We start from the raw sequence: 17,333 nt of genomic DNA, 5'->3' as shown, positions 1-17,333 counted from the left end.
TAGTATGGTATCTTCTCTATTTTTCAGTGCCTCCTCTGCAATTAGATGGAATCTTAAATGTTTATCTTCAAATCAGTAGCAGCAGACATAGTTCACATTAGAACTGGAGGGAGACACTTCAGCAACCTATCTAGTGGTGAGAATTTCACAAGGACAAAAGTAGACACCTGTAGGCAGTCATTAAAATTTGCAAATTATAAAGGTTTTTATTTTATTATTATTGAAGTGGATATTGAGTCTCAATGTATTTGATTGTTTCTTAAAATAAAACACCTGCAGGACTGTCTGGTCTAGATGCTAAAGCAAGTGGCCGATTGGGTACAAGAGCAATGGTCTACTACATGTCCACCACTATTATTGCTGCCGTGCTGGGTGTGATTTTGGTTTTAGCCATCCATCCAGGGAATCCGAAACTCAAGAAACAGCTTGGTCAAGGGAAGAAGAATGATGAAGTATCTAGTCTGGATGCTTTCTTGGATCTGATCCGAAACCTGTTCCCTGAAAATCTAGTCCAAGCATGCTTTCAGCAGGTAAATCCTTCTTTTCCTTGGTAATATTTTTTACATCTTCTACTTACCAGGAAAATCTGTAGAGTTAATGTCATTATTTAGGTGAATGACAGAAATAATGATGCAAATGGAAATACAGGTCTTCAGTTTTGAGCAGATAAATGAAAGAACATTATTTATAGCTGATTTGTTTATGTTGTAGTTAATATATAAATTATTGGAATTTCTTAATTAAGGTGATTTTTAGTTTGTTATTAAATAAACTTTTTGTTCCCTCCCTTTTAGTACAATCTGTGTGGTCATGAAGGCTGGCTTGGAGTGCAACAGCTAAAGAATTATGGGATCTTTCATCCAGGCTGAATTTGATCTCTGTTGTTAGTTACAGAACTGATGTTTCTGCAATGCCCTGTTTGTAATATATGGATGATTTTCATTCCAGCTGGTTCTCAGTGGAAGTGTGCCCCACAACAGAATCTCTCATACCTTCTGTTGCTGTATTAGAATCCAAATTAGGTGGGGATAATACATTCAAGTAGCTGATCCACTTACAGGTGGTTCCATCAGGCCAGGTTTGAAGCATGCTGGGAAAGAAAGAAGTTTGCACCATGTGTTACCTTCTCTGTAGGTAGATAATTTAGTCTAAAAGCTTTTCACCAATGCTTGATCAAAAGAGCTTCACTATGAGTAAAATAAATGAAAAATGCATGCCTCTAATTTCTGTATAAGCATATTTCTTTAATGTAAGCTGATTTTTTTCTACAAGTAAATTGTTTGGCAATAATGCAGACTTTTTTTTTTTAATGGTGGAGTGTTTGTTGCCAAACCTATTCTTAAGTGTTCTATGTGCAATGGCGTGACAGCTGGAGCTGTGGTTATGGCCAAAGACTAAAGTGAATAGGGGGAAGGGAGAAGAAGCCATGTGGGGTGGAAGAGTGGAGGGCAACCTTAGCTGCCAAAAGGCTTGGATTGCTTCACTTCTTCCATGGACTTCCACATAAAAACACATAGTCCTTGGGGCTTAAAGAGAGAACATTCTCAAAATTTCAACATCATCATGGGAATGTCAGTCATGTGGTCAAACTGTGGGTGTCTAAACATCACATATAATGTGAAATGTTTTTCTTTCAAAATTGAGTGAGGAGAGGACAGAGTGCTTATGTTTTTTTCTCCTTTCCCTCATTTGAGCTGTGAAGGGAGGAGAATTAAATTTCTGTTCAGTTCTAAGTGGTCAAATATCTCAAAAAGGGACAAAAATCAGGAGAAAGAAGAGTTAAGCTCTCTATGTCCGTTTTCTTGAAACCTTGATATTGCTTTTTCAGTATGTGTAATGTTTAGGACACTTCACTAGTAGTGGTATTGGCATATATTTTATCTTCCCACGTTTATACAGACTCTCTCCATAAGCATTCAGTATTTCCAGGTTGCCTCAGGAGGAAGCAATTCCTTGCAGAAATTCTGCACTTTCTCCCTTTACCATTCCTTCCCAGCTTTCACTTTATCCTGCCTTTCAAGTGCCAGGAGTGGTCCAGATCTATTCAGATGCTCATGTCTTTATTTTTGAGGAGGTCAGACTTGATTTAATAGGTATCTGGCAGCTTGTGTAATTTTTCTATTATTTGTCACTCACAGTATTTTAATTAGAGAGCTCAGGGGACTGTATGTGTTCCATTTTGAGCTCTCATAATTACCAAATGAAGTGCTGGAATACCCTAAGTTTTTGATTCAAGTTAACCATCAAACTAACTGTGATAACTTGAGCTGGGCAGACCATCCCAAATAACAAGCCTTACTGCAGAGTTCCTGCTGCGGCTGATTTGAGAGGTGCCTCCATTTTGGTGCTAAATAAATTGTATAATTACATAACATACAAGCTGTGAAGCACCATTTCTAAGCCATCTGGACGAAGGGGCCAACTAACTGTCAAAGTTTCCATCATAGTGTTAAAGAACAAATATTAACAATACTTTTCACACTAGAGTAATGAGAAAGACTCCCAAGCCTTTATGACACTTTGAGCTATGAAAACCAAATTTATTTTTGGAAGAGGGGTAAAAGGTTGTGGAATACATGTCTAACCCTTTAAAAATATAGTTCCGTGGAATTTCAATAAAAGACTCTCTTTATTATTATTTCCTAAACTTCCATATGGATTACATTTGTCTGCTTCCATTCTTATCCTCCCTTTTTATTGTCTTCAGATCCAAACTGTCACCAAGAAAGTGCTAGTGCCACCACCCATTGAAGAACCACCTAATATCACTGATTCTGCTTTTGCTATGATGAATGAGACAGTGCGTGAAGCACCACCAGAAGCCCAGCTGGTCATTAAGAAGGGACTTGAATTTAAGGATGGCATGAATGTCCTTGGTAGGAAAACTTTTTGCCTGTCAAATATGCGCATCATGTGTATGAAACAGCTTTCAGCTGTTTCTGAAACAGCTTTTCTGTTGTCTGATCTTCTCTTAAGTGCAAGTTTAGTCTCCCTAAGTAATCATCAAATATTACCACCTATGGACTGCCACTCTCTGAGCTGAAAATCTAATGGTCTTACTATAAATATGACAGTATACAGAAACAATCAATTATTTTTTTCTGGATTGGCAGCTTTGGAGTTATTAATTGTAGTACAGTGGAGAAGCTTGTAGGAGTGACCCAAAACAGCATTTCATCCTAGAAGTAGCCTACCTAGACTAATACTAATGCATATTGGCAAAACAATATGGAGATTCAAGAGCCAGTGCTTTACCCACCCCTGATGAATTCGAGCTCCGCTGTTTCCAGTAGGTGTCTCAGGCATGCCAAAATGGAATTTGGCTTGAGGCAGAGCCTGAAGTGAGGTGTTTGCTGTCATCCACACCACCCAAAAGAAATCCCAGAGAGGCTTGACACACCTCTGAGTCACAACTCTTCTTTCATCTCGGTTGCTGACCTTTACCAGCTGCAAATTATGAACAACTGCTGTTGTGCCATCCTGTCTGGGGAAGCTAGCAAGTGGGGGTGGTATGAAAGCTTTACCTACCTCCCACCCCTTCCTGAAGCACCTATTCATACTAGGGTGGTGTTACAGGGAAAGAGAGCAGCCACATCACTTCTGTTTTATCCTCTGTGCCTAGACTCACCATTTTGTCACCCAGAGTTCTCCTCCTTCACCTTATTACTTTCTGGATATGGATGAAGCCAGCCACAAGTGAGCCTTCAATTTGTAGCCTCATTGGCATGCCTACACCTGAAGATAAATGTGTTCTGTTGTAGCACGTCCACAGTGCTGAGGCTGACACCTGTTTATAGGCGTTGCACACAAAGTGTGACAATATGGGGCAGTACCTAAATCACTGTCTCACCACCAGGCCATCACTTTTTAGGGGCAAATTTCCCTTTACAGATTTCTTACAGCTGATGAGCTGCTTCTGCTGACATGGTGGTTGCTGTGCTTGCAGAGCTTCTTCAGGTGTTGATGAGTTGGTCAGTGGCTGCTTTGTTCAGATATAGGGAAGATAACATCAGTAAGCTGATCAGAGATGATTTGTTTCTCTGGAAAGCAGCCTGCTGTGCAAGAGCCAGAAGCCACTATATTCTGCTTACTTCCATGGCTCCTGCTTCCATTCAACAGCTGCGTGCAGAGGAGCTGCTTTCTTTCAAAGCTGCAAATTGGCATTTTGCACCCTGCATTAGACAGCAGCTCATTGCTCATGTTATTACACTTGCCTGCTTTTTTTGTCTTCTGGAGTTCTGCTTATGCATTAAAATGAAACAGTATTTCTAATGTGAGAGATTCATTACATTTAGTGCTGGATTTGTTTTTTATAGGCTCTGTCATGGATAAGAAAAGAGCTAGAAGGCCAAATGCAATTCCTAGAGAAAGGAAATACACAGTTTAGGTTTGGGGTGACCAGTGACTCGTGTTGCAGAGTTTTTTGGTTTGGTGTGGTTCGTTTTGAATGAAGAAGTGAAAATGCTGAGGAATTGTCATCCAGCTTGCATAAACTGTACAAGCCAGGCAAATTTCTGAAAATATGAACCAACATGATTCTTATGACTAATGTAGCTGCTTATTTGGAATTAATGAACAAAACCATCTACTTACATTTTCTGATGCAGAGTCTAAATTCCAGGAAGTTACTTGTTTTTGACTCAAAAGCTTTTCATCATTTCTCTATGCTCTGCAGCACACAAACATAAACTTCACTTCCCTATTCAGCTGACTCAACAAAGATAGGTTTGTGCTATGCCTTTTTATCTAGGAGAATTAATTAAAAATGAAAGAAAGAAGGAAAGAAGGAAAGAGAAAGAAAGAAAGAAAGAAAGAAAGAAAGAAAGAAAGAAAGAAAGAAAGAAAGAAAGAAAGAAAGAAAGAAAGAAAGAAAGAAAGAAAGAAAGAAAGAAAGAAAGAAAGAAAGAAAGAAAGAAAGAAAGAAAGAAAGAAAGAAAGAAAGAAAGAAAGAAAGAAAGAAAGAAAGAAAGAAAGAAGAAAGAAAGAAAGAAAGAAAGAAAGAAAGAAAGGTCTGGTTGTTAAAACCAGTGTGAGGATATGGGACAGCCTATCTATTCCTGGAGTACTGGTAGCTGAAATTCCCACGTTGAATGCTTTTGTGTCCTGATGGATTTTTTCCTAGGAATTTCCCAGCTGACTTCGCACATTTGTTAAATAATGAACTCTTATTATCACTGAAAATTTCTCCTTAAAGGGTGGCTGAAGATTCAAATGATCTGTCAGTGTCAGTTGATAATCCCTCTCTGGACACTGAAAATTGCAGAATGGTAAAGGTTAGCATTGAAGACACAGATACAAAATTATACATGACAGATGCACTCAGTTGTTTTTCACACTGCTAGTACAATACTCCAGACTTTCATACCTTAGCATTTAAATTTAGGAGCAAAATGTTACTTGTGTTGAATTCTATGATTATCCACTAATAGCCAGTTTCAGTGAGGTTAGTCTATTTAATAGGAATTCTGTGGTTTAGCTTAAAGTGCAATACCCACCTTCTCCCTCTCCCACCTTCATTTAACTGGAATACTCCTGGCCTACAAAAGTTATGTTTTGGGGCTGCTTTTGCCTTTCTCTTGTACTCCAGGACTGACTAGTCTGTAGGTTGATTTTGTCAAGGGGCTTCTATAAAGCTTGAGAAAAATCTCCTTCATATCTAGTGACTGTTTTAACAACAAAGAACAGTCATGATACAGCACTATGTTGCCTCTCTCATTTGCCAGGGGCTGTGAGTTTTCTAACAGTTGCATGGCACTGAGAAGGTTATGATATAGGTTTGTTGGGGTTTTTTTTATGATTGGATCAATTCAGGAAAAAAGAAAAAATCATAAGTGGTCTGTGAAATTTGAATTCAGTAAATCATTGGAAAATAAAAGACGTTTTTAATATGACAATGAAAGTTGAAACTCCACATTAAAAAGTACCAAGAGATATGTAATACACTATAGTTCTGAAAACTGGATTAGCAGGTAGTATCAAGACATTGAGTAAGTTCAAAAGCTTTCTAAAAAACATGGCTTTACTTGGGTGTTTTTGTCTTGCATTTTTTTCCCAATAGGTTTGATAGGATTCTTTATTGCTTTTGGCATTGCTATGGGGAAAATGGGAGAACAGGCCAAGATGATGGTGGATTTCTTCAACATCCTGAATGAGATTGTAATGAAGTTGGTAACTATGATCATGTGGTAAGTTTGAAGTTCTAACTTCTAGAACAAAAAATAGAAGGTATCATTACAAAGAAGTTTGGAGTCATGCTGTATTCTCTGTCTTCTGTAGTAAAAATACTTTACCACTAAATATAGTTCCAGTGGTTTCAGTGTTGTGTAGTCTCTCCACTCTTAGTTTCTGCAGAACCTGTGTCCTAAAACCTCTCAACAATGAGGTCACTGGAAGGTATCTGTCCTGTTTTTGAAGTATACCCATTTGTAATAATGTGGCCTGGCTTGCCTTCAGGTGGTTGACTTTACCCAATTAAGAATGAGCCCTTAACTTGCTGCTCTCAAATCTATAGAGGGACAGTGACTATATGCTCACAATGCTGCAAGAGCTAGTATTTACTCTTAGTTCACTTAGCACCAGTTGGTACACCCAAGACATAACACCTTGCTTACAGTATAAATTTTCTCCAGTAGACAATGTTACAGTGTTAGGGAATCATTCAACTTTCAAGAAATTCACTGTAAATGTTCATTTTTTAATGATGTGCTTTTGTTTCTCTTTTCATGAGAGAGGAGGCTAATGTTGGGATTTCCATTTGTTCATGTCTGTCTAGAAATATTAAAGAACTTTTGTGGTCAGAAGCAGGTTTTTTAATGTGCATTTTTAAAGACAAATGCACTTCTTTATGCAGAGTTACATTTTGTTTCGTTTATGGTTTCTCTGCACAGAGAGCTGTAACTCTTGTGGTAACTCCAGACTCTCAGGAGCAGGGCATTGCTACACAAACATAAAACAAATCAGACACCTGACTGGGGTGTATATAACTTGTATAACAGCTGTCCTAGCATTTCCAGTGACTGAAGTCGTTCCAGGTTTTGGGCATAGTGCTTGAGCGACCATGAGTTGTTTCTTACAGAAAACATGAAGCACTTTTATTCTGAAAGTCAATTTCCTTAGTATTCTCTTTAATTAAGCATCCAAATCACAATCACTTTGGAAAATACACTTTACCATTTATTTTCTGAGAGGTATTTTGTTTAATGTTTCTCCACATGTTACACACATTGCTTTCTCTCAGCTGAAGTGTTGTAAAGCAGATAAAAGAAAGTGAATGTCACTTAAAATTACATAATATACTAACCTTTGCCAGTGCAGGTATAAACATTGTCTTCTATCAATGCACTTTCAGGCCCTTTTCCCTATAGCTAGTTATTAATTTATTTTAGATAAAATCCATTAATTTAATTAATTTTTATTACCTAATTGTGCTATCAACCTATTTAAAAGTTCCATTTATGCCATTAGGGAATCACATGACTGAGGTGACAAAATCCCTACCCTAAGTAAGATAAGCACATAATTAATGAAGAATCCACAAACCAAGAAGCATTTGTTCAAATTACTGAAATAACATAATGGAAACATTATGTGCTACACCACTCTTCATAGTGATCCAAGCCTGTGTAGGGTAAGAGTAGTCTTGTATGATCTTATTCCAGGATCAGAGACTATTCAGGAAATGCGTATTACATTCAATGGGATGGAATAAAATTAAGCAGATGGTGAATTCAATGGAGATGGCCATTAATTTTTGGAAAGATGTGAAAGCTATCCTGATCTGCATCTCAGTGTTGAGCCTGAGAGCCCCCTGCTATTTCTCCAGTCTGTACGCTCTTGAGCACAATTTTTATGACTACGCTGTGAAGACTAGTTCCATCTATGCTTTTTCTCTTTCTTCAGGTATTCCCCTTTGGGCATTGCATGCCTCATCTGTGGAAAAATCATTGCAATCAAGGACTTGGAAGTAGTTGCTAAACAACTTGGCATGTACATGGTCACTGTGATTGTGGGTCTTCTCATCCATGGAGGAATCTTCCTGCCTCTGCTGTACTTCGTGATAACAAGGAAAAGCCCATTTTCATTCTTTGCTGGGATTTTCCAGGCATGGATCACAGCACTAGGCACAGCTTCCAGGTACATTTGAGAAATACAGCTTGCTTTTTTATTTAGCAGATTATTAGCTGCTGTTTAGAAATAATACATCTGCTGTTCTGATCTTAACTGCAAAATCATTTTATGCTAATTGGATAAAAACTATTTTTAATTCAGCCATGTTGAAATAAATAACAATTACCACACACCTTTGGGATTTTTTAGAGAGGTTGTGCAGCCAACTGTGAGAGCTAGGAGACCCACTTTTTGTTTTTTTTTCTGGCATTGGCCAAGTGGCTTGTGCAAATTGTGTTACCTCTGTACTTGTTTCATCAACTAGGAAATAGTGATAATTCTATTTACTTTGAAAGCATGTTAAGACCAGACTTGTTACATTGAGGGAAAAAAAACCCACAAACAGTGCTAGGCTTCAAGAAATAAATTTTTATAGCTCTCATTTTGTTATTTTATCGAGTTTTGCAGAGAAAGGGGACTTAATTGAAGAGCTGAGCATTTTCCACTCATTGCTAATGCACATTTCAGACTCAACAAAGTGTGTTGGCAACTAAGGTCTCAGTCAGTCAGAGTAGTCAGTACTTTTTGTGTTGAAAATATTTTTCACTTAAATACCATATTTTAAAGTGTTTTTCTTCAGTAAATGTTGTATTCCTGAAGGAAACTTAGTCTCCCATTTTAATTAAAAAGGTGTAAGCAAAAAAGCCTAGTTCAAAACTGCCCATCAGAAAATTGAACAGTCTTGATTTCAGGAATGCATTAAAAGAACTGTAATTCATCTGCCTCTTTGGGTCAATAGATACCACTCCGCTGGACAACTTCTCCCCTGATGAACAAGAGGCTCTGGGGCAGTCTTACTAAGTAATAATTACATAAATACATGATGGGACAGTGCAGAGAAGATGAAGCAAGACTCCTCTCAGTGGTGCCCAGTGACAGGATGAGAGGTAGTGGGCACAAATTGAAACACAAAAAATTCTCTCTGTACACAAGAATAATATTTTTCCTTATTTTTTAATGGTTGAATGCTGGCACAGGTTGCCCAAAGCAGTTGTGAAATCTCCATCCCTGGCAATGCACAAAACCTTTCTAGACATGGTCCTGGGCAACCTGCAGTTGGAACAGGTGACCTCCTGAGGTGCCTTCCATCCTCAACAATTCTGTGGCTCTGTGATAAACAGTGCAGTATTATAAGATACATAGTTTAGCCAGAGGTTTCACTAAATCACAGTTTCCTAAGGCTTCTCTTCGTTGAAGTGTTCAAGTTTCTATTTAGATTTTCCATATAAAATTTATAGTGTTGGTACACAATGTTTGTGGAGGGTTTTTTTTTTAGTGTGAAGTAATATTTTTCTGCTGTATTACCAAGGTGGAAAAATATAGGGGATTCTAAGTGATTCCAGCATATGGGTTTATCCAGACAATAACTTTACCACCTCACCGGATCTCAGTTACTAGCTAAACAGAAGTGGAACAGGTCTTAGCAGCACAGACAAGTGACCACATAGAATCACAGAATCAGAGAATCCTAGGGGTTGAAAGGGACCTTGAAAGATCATCTAGTCCAACTCCCCTGCCAGAGCAGGATGACCTAGAGTACATCACACAGGAACGTGTCCAGGCGGGTTTTGAATGTCTCCAGCAAAGGAGACTCCACAACCTCTCTGGGCTGCCTGTTCCAGTGCTCTGAAATTCTCACAGTAAAGAAGTTCTTTCTGATGTTTACGTGGGACCTCCTATGTTCCAGTTTGCACCCATTGCCCCTTGTCCTATCACTAGACATCACTGAAAAAAGCCTGGCTAATAATGACAATAATCACCATCATATGTTTAACATGGTACCTCTGAAAGTTGCAAATACTCTATATTCAGAGACTATTAAAGCTCTTTAGGCAGGCTAAGGAACTGTGAAAGCTCTTACATGTTGTGCTTTTCTAATAAAGAAATGTTTTCTCCATGGTCTGCCCACCTGTCCTCACTCCTGGTGGCAGTACTGAAGGGGGAAGATATTTGTATAGTCTCTGCTTTCTGAACCCACTGGAGTTAATTGCAACGATGGTAGGCCATGGCTGGTACATACCTTGTGCTGATGATCTTATTTGTGACATTAAAATAGAGTGGGGCTTGTATTTCTGAAGAAAAAAGAGCCTTACCTGACTGAGTTTCAGTGTGTGTCAGTGAACTACATTATTTTTCTTTTAATAAGATATTCCTATATCTTTGCTGTAGGAGACAAAGCAATCCCAGAACTGACATGAAAACTGCCTAGTAGTTATTGGTTAATGACACACTAGATATTTTCTGCTATCTGCTATAAATCTAGCTGCTAGAGTAACTTTAAAGAAAATATACTACATTGCTTTTAGAAAGTATTAGTTCACTCTGATTTGGCTAAATTGACAAAGTATGAAGCATTTTATTACCTTTTATTAAAGACACAGTAAGATAAATCATAATTACAAATGTAAAACTGCTAGAACACAAATTATTACTACTGTGTATCTGGCTTATCAACTTCTTTTTAAAAAAATTACCTCTGTGAACGAAGAATGGTCCCATCATTTGAGCACAAAATTAAGATCTAGGAGCTTATATCTTCTAATTAATCTATTTCCATAGATGTGGGATGAGAGGAGTCATTTAGGAAGTGACTCAGGTGTATGCCAATCCAGAAGGGTTTGAGTTTTCCATGCGAGATAGGTCAGCCTCATGTGCTTGTTCCAGATAACCTAGGACATTTATTATGACACTACATTTTTATAGGTAAGTATCTCAATAATTCCTTAATCTCTCTTTTCCATGGTGTAATTATCTGTAAAATTGAAATATTACAGTTTTTGCACCTTATCTCCAGGTAATAAAAGCCCATCAGCTTTACTTCAATCCCTGGGAAAGTTATGGAATGAATTATCCTGGGACTGTCACAAGTGAAATGAAGCATGTGATTTGGAAAAGCCAGCATGGATTTGCCAGGGGCAAATCATGCTTGACAAACCTGATTGACTACTGTGATGAAGTAGCTTGCTTGTTTGATGCAGGGCGAGTGGTGGACATTGTTTACTTCAACTTCTCCAAGGCTTTCAGTACAATCTCCCATAGACTCCTCTTAGAGAAACTGATTCATTATGGTCTATACAAGTGAAGTGAATGGGGAGCTGGCTGACAAACCACACTCAAGTGATGGTGGTAAACAGTTCTTTTTCAAACTGGCAACTGGTCACAAGTAGGGTCCCCCAGGGGTCGATATTGGGCCTGGCACTGTTTAATATCTTCATAAGGGACATGGATATAGCAATCAAGTGCACCCTGATGAAGTTTGCAGATCACACCAAGTTGAGTGGGGAAGAAGACACTCCAGAAGGGAGAGCCACCATCCAGGAAGACCGAGACAGGCTGGAAGAGTGGGCTAACAAAAACCTTATGAACTTCAATGGCGACAAGTGTAAAGTCTTGCACTTGGGATAGAAGCTCTGTCCAAAGGGATATGGGGTCCTGGTGGACAACAAGCTCAATATGAGTGAACAGTGTGCTGTGGCAGTACATAAATCCAACAGGGTGCTTGGTTGCATCAAAAAGGATATCACCGGCAGAGATAAAGGAATCATCATCCCACTCTACTCAGCACTCATCAGGCCACATCTGGAATACTGTGTTCATGTATGGTCCCACGATATGAAAAAAAGATGTGGACAGGATGCGGAAGGTACAGAGAAGGGCCACCAGGATAACTGAGATTTTTTCCCTGTTTTTCCCTATGAGAAAAATGAGACATTGGAATAATCTCCCCAGGAAAGTGACACATTCTCCAACACTGGACACTCTTAAGACTCAACTTGACAAGGTGCTGGGCCTTCTCATTTAAACCATGTTCCTGCCTAGAAAGGTAATCCTGAGGTCCCTTTCAGCCTTGCATTCTATGATTCTGTGGTAGTGGATGAATTAATGAGTAGGAAAAACCCAAAGTTGCAAGGCACTAGCAATAATATGTTGCCAGTATTTATCTGAGATAATTTGGTGAATCTAGTCCTTCACTCTTCTATGACCAAATTAGTATTTTTGTAGGGGAAATGACATCAGAATTAGTGGGATACAATAGTGAAGACCTTTGAGAAGTTCTGCCAACTCAGATGATGAAAAGCAAATAAACCACAACAGATGTGCTCCAGCTACTTCTTTATGAAACACCAATAAAAAGAAATTTCCCCAGGTCAGCCTTCTTTCAGAACAGCTTCTCAGGCAACAACCAACTGCAACAACCAACTGCATTTAGTGGTGGATTTAACCTCAGAGATAAAACAGAAAAGTAAGAAATGAAAAGATGATTCTGTGTTGAGATTCATGCTTGTTGCAGCAAGTCCTTTGCCTGTGGCAGACAGACCTGCTAGGGAAGAAGTAGAAGATATTTACATCTACAGGGAAAAAGAGTATGTTTTGTTTTCAGCAGCATTTTTTGATGAAGGTGTTTTATTTTGAGCAAGTGAATGTAATAGTCTGAACTATTCCTACAGAGGAGCTCTGGATTTGTGGAAAGAGCTGTTCACTTCATCTAGCCATCTTTCACATCTTTTCCTATCCTCCAGCTGTGTTTCATATCCTTTTCTGTCCTCCAGAGCCCAGGAACACTGTGGATTTTATATTTCGTGTGGACTTTCATTTCTCAATGCAACACTGATTTCTCCATTCAGAACAAATTCCCAATCAAAGAAATTTAGATTTTATCCCTATGCTCTTACTTCTGTCCATCAGAAAATGTCTGGAATTTGTTTTGTTTGAACAAAATGCAATAAATAATTTGTAAATTAGTCTGAAAAATTCATCTACACTCTCAAGCTCTGATCCGTAATTCAAGTCATGTTCCTGTCTTGGCCTCAGTCTCATCTCCACCTAAATGTAGGCTTAATGTAAAAATTGGCTAAAATAGGCTTGAATCAGAGCAGAAAATGTAAGTAGAAAATGTAAGGAATGATAGTAGAATTTCTGACTTTGCTCCCTTATATGTATATATTATATTGCAATTATGTCTTTTCTACTTTTTTGCTTTCTCTTTTTCAGTGCTGGAACATTACCTGTCACATTCCGGTGTCTTGAAGAAAATCTAGGCATTGATAAGCGTGTAACAAGGTTTGTTCTTCCTGTTGGAGCAACTATTAACATGGATGGAACTGCCCTTTATGAAGCTGTGGCTGCCATCTTCATAGCACAGATGAATGGAATTGAGCTAGATGGAGGCCAAATAGTTACTGTGAGGTCAGTTCAAAACACTTGTAGGCTTTGTAGACTGTAAAACATGAAGCACTGGGTTGGATGTCTTCTCAGTAGCTGTGGGATTCACTCTGAAATCCATGGATTTCTAATAACGATACGCAAAAGAATGTCATATACATAGGTACTGGTTCTCTGGTGACATGCATGTATTATCATTTGCAGCCTTAGTGCATTCTGGTGGTGTTTTACACAGTTTTGCAGGTGACAATATAATGTGAAATACAGCATTCTCTGTCCAAGACTTTTTGTCTGTAACCCTGCTAGTATTAGCTCTAGTCCTTTCATACAAAAGTGTCATATCTAGGACTAAGCTGAATATTTGGAAAGGCAAGAGAAAGTACTCACGAAAAATGGATAGGGGTAATTGAAGACTTTACTGTTAAGGAGTTTTAAGACCTGTTAGGTATGGTGATTAAAAAAACAAAAAACAATGGCAAAGTTATGCCTTCTGCAGCTAAAGATAGTTTGCAATGGAAAAGCTATTGCAGACAGCAGGCCTGACATTTTGAATAGGTTAAATGGAAACCACACGTGAAGGCTGCCAAGTTTGCCTTCTTCCTGTAGTTTCCTGTAGTTTTCAGCTACCCACCTTTTTTTTTTTTTTTTTTTTTTTTTTAATGACACCCTTTTAATACTAAAGAAACTCCTACCAAGGGGTATCTAATTCTATGTTTCTATAGTAGTTCTGCATGTTCCATTCTTTATCTCCAACCTCTGAAATAACAAAACCAAGGTTTCTAAAAGGTTCAGGGGTGCTGCAAATGAAAGGAGATGCTAGACCTGCAGGATGCATATTTGTTGCTAAGACTGCAAACAGTGAATTCAGAGATGCCACATATTAAATTATATTGAGACCAGGGAAATTCAAGTCAGGAATCAGCTGAGGAGCTGGCACTGTGCACAGAGCCTGATGGCAGAGCAGAGCATCCTGCCTCCGTACCTGCTGGACATATCTGGGTGTTTAGTAGGCCAGGTTGCACTCTAACCCAGACACCTGACAAACACACTGCAACCTGGATTATCTGGGTCAGACCCAGACATCTGCCTGCTCTAATTCAGGCTAACATCCTCACAGGTTAATTCTGTGGCCGACAGTTGAGGATTTCCCCCACAAAGACCCTGCTTTGGAAGCACTTTGAGATATGTTGTGTACACCCACAAAGTACCGTGTTACTCATGTCTGTGTTTAAAAACACAGACACAACTTATTTTTTCCTTTTCCTTTGTTCCTTTTTCCTCAGTCCTTTTTCTTTTCCTTCCCTTCCTTCCCCCTCTCCTTCTCTTCCCTGTTTTTCTCCCCTTGGCTTGTTCTTTGGCAAATTTATTTTTAATTCTTCATAGGATTGATTATGTTGATATTTGTTATGGTCTGTGTTGTATTTTTACAAACATTTGGAGCCCAAGCATTCACTCTGCTGGTCTGCATCAAAAAAATGAGAGGCAAAAACAAAGACAGGTTTGGATTTATGAAACAATCAGCTGAGTTTTCTTTTTTCATCAAGGGTGAATCCTGGCTTGCTACACCACTGGCTTGTACTGTGGGAGTTTTGGATACTGAGACTTTTACCCTTCAGTGCTTAATAATAACCACTTTCTCTCAGCCATTCCCTCACAGTTCAGTCTTCAAGTACCATAAATCAACAGAAGTGAGCCATCTTGAAAATTCAACCTGTACCCACCAAACTTCAGCAAGTCTGGATGATCAAACTCAGGATTCAACATCCTGGATGTGTTGGTAGAAAACAACACCAGGTCAAAGATTTGAATATTATAACCAACTCTCAGACTTCAAAACTCTCAGACAACTCTCTTACATCTTGCAGAACAAACCCCATATATCTGGCCTCCCCTAAAAAGTATTTTTGGAGAAACACAAACATGAAAGCTATGGCCTGAGCTTACCAGGATTTATCATATAGTTGTTAGTTTTCTTGGAAGAAATAATTAAAATAAGACCTTGCTAATGATCACATGAGCATGCAATAAATGTGTATATTAATCTTCCTGCTTTTCCTGATTTTTGTTTTTGCAGTTTGACCGCAACCCTTGCAAGTGTTGGAGCTGCCAGTATTCCCAGTGCAGGACTTGTCACTATGCTTCTGATCCTTACTGCAGTGGGTCTCCCTACTCAGGACATCAGTTTGCTTGTTGCTGTTGACTGGCTTTTGTAAGTTGTGCTGACTCCACTCCTCCATGCAGAAAAAGTAGTGATTGATTGCCATTGATTTAAAAGACTGTAAGACTCTCCTCTACAGATGAAGTGAAGAAGGAAATAGGCTGAAGTAGGAGACACTAAAAGCAGCTTCTCAAGCTGGTACAAATTGTTACAGAGCTACTGAAGTAATTTTCTATGAATATCATCTTGTAAGGCCCTTGGGCTCATGCTTGTGCTCATATATATTCTTAATGGTGCTTTTCTAACACAGACATAGCTCAAGAGCAGTTTTCTGATCTTCGCTTTCATATTTCTATTTCTTGAAATTCTAGTCTAAAATGAAGGATGAATGCTGAAAATACAGGTTCCATCAGGGTGTTGTCAGCAAGCTGTAGGGTGATTTAGGCATTTGTAGTATCAAATGTTTTATGCTTGTAGTGGGGAAGGTCTATTTTTTTTGTACATAAGAAATATAAAATACTTTGAAGAAAGGAACTGTCCTAAAGCAGATTATAAATCAAAGACAAATGAGAAATCAAAGTGAAAGAGAGAAGTTCATTCCCTAGTTTAATATTACTGACAGATCACTCAAACTGTAAAGATGGACTTTCATTTTTAAGGACCTGAGATCAAAGTCCTTCAGTGCCACTGCAGGTCCTCCAACAAGAAGTGGTTAACCCACAGATAGTTTTCCAAAGCTTTTGTTCAACATTTGAATGCAGAAGCTATAAATATAGACAGAACATTATCCAAGCCTTGTCCTTTCTCATGTCATTTGGCAGTGTGGTTATTTTTCTGCCACCTGCACCGAGCTGACAGACACTCAGTAGTCCTCTAAGTTGTGCTGGCCTCTAGAGGTTTTATATATTGTCCTGTGCTGCTGCAGCATGGTATATTCTGGTCAACAGCCATCTCTTCCCTAGTACTGTTTTATGTAATCATAGAATCATAGAATCATAGAATCCTAGGGGTTGGAAGGGACCTCGAAAGATCATCTAGTCCAACCCCCCTGCCAGAGCAGGGTCACCTAGAGTACATCACACAGGAAGGCGTCCAGGCGGGTTTTGAATGTCTCCAGCGAAGGAGACTCCACAACCTCTCTGGGCAGCCTGTTCCAGTGCTCTGTCACTCTTACAGTGAAAAAATTTTTCCTGATATTCATCTTAAACCTCCTATGCTCCAACTTGTATCCATTACTCCTTGTCCTATCACTGGTCATCACCGAAAAAAGCTTAACTCCATCGTCTTGACACTCACCCTTTACATATTTGTAAACATTGATGAGGTCCCCCCTCAGTCTCCTTTTCTCCAAACTAAAGAGACCCAGCTCCCTCAGCCTTTCCTCATAAGGGAGATGTTCCACTCCCTTAATCATCCTTGTGGCTCTGCGCTGGACTCTTTCAAGCACTTCCCTGTCCTTCTTGAACTGAGGGGCCCAGAACTGGACACAATATTCCAGATGTGGCCTCACCAATGCAGAATAGAGGGGGAGGAGAACCTCTCTTGACCTACTAACCACACCCTTTCTAATACATCCCAGGATGCCATTGGCCTTCTTGACCACAAGGGCACAATGCTGGCTCATGGTCATCCTCCTGTCTACCATGACCCCCAGGTCCCTTTCACCTACACTGCTCTCCAGCAGGTCAGCCCCCAACCTGTACTGGTACATGGCGTTTTTCTTCCCCAAATGCAAAACTCTACACTTGCTCTTGTTAAACTTCATCAGGTTTTTCCCCGCCCAAGTCTCCAGCCTGTCTAGGTCTCTCTGAATGGCAGCACAGCCTTCTGGTGTGTCAGCCACTCC

General features: G+C 39.2%; 1 protein-coding gene across 3 annotated transcripts in view; it reads left to right on the top strand.

Annotated features, from left to right (window-relative positions):
* SLC1A2 (solute carrier family 1 member 2) overlaps nt 1-17,333 on the top strand; it is a 99,495-nt gene that overhangs the window by 68,311 nt on the left and 13,851 nt on the right. For all 3 annotated transcript variants that reach the window (XM_051620160.1, XM_051620159.1, XM_051620161.1), the window contains exons 4-9: nt 280-530; nt 2,708-2,876; nt 6,059-6,185; nt 7,900-8,133; nt 13,159-13,353; nt 15,404-15,538. In XM_051620160.1, coding sequence (XP_051476120.1) covers nt 280-530; nt 2,708-2,876; nt 6,059-6,185; nt 7,900-8,133; nt 13,159-13,353; nt 15,404-15,538 — 1,111 coding nt within the window. The remainder of the gene's footprint in view (nt 1-279; nt 531-2,707; nt 2,877-6,058; nt 6,186-7,899; nt 8,134-13,158; nt 13,354-15,403; nt 15,539-17,333) is intronic.

Source organism: Apus apus, chromosome 5, assembly GCF_020740795.1.
Source record: "Apus apus isolate bApuApu2 chromosome 5, bApuApu2.pri.cur, whole genome shotgun sequence".
NCBI lineage: Eukaryota > Metazoa > Chordata > Aves > Apodiformes > Apodidae > Apus > Apus apus.
This window is presented reverse-complemented; position numbering and strand designations above follow the sequence as displayed.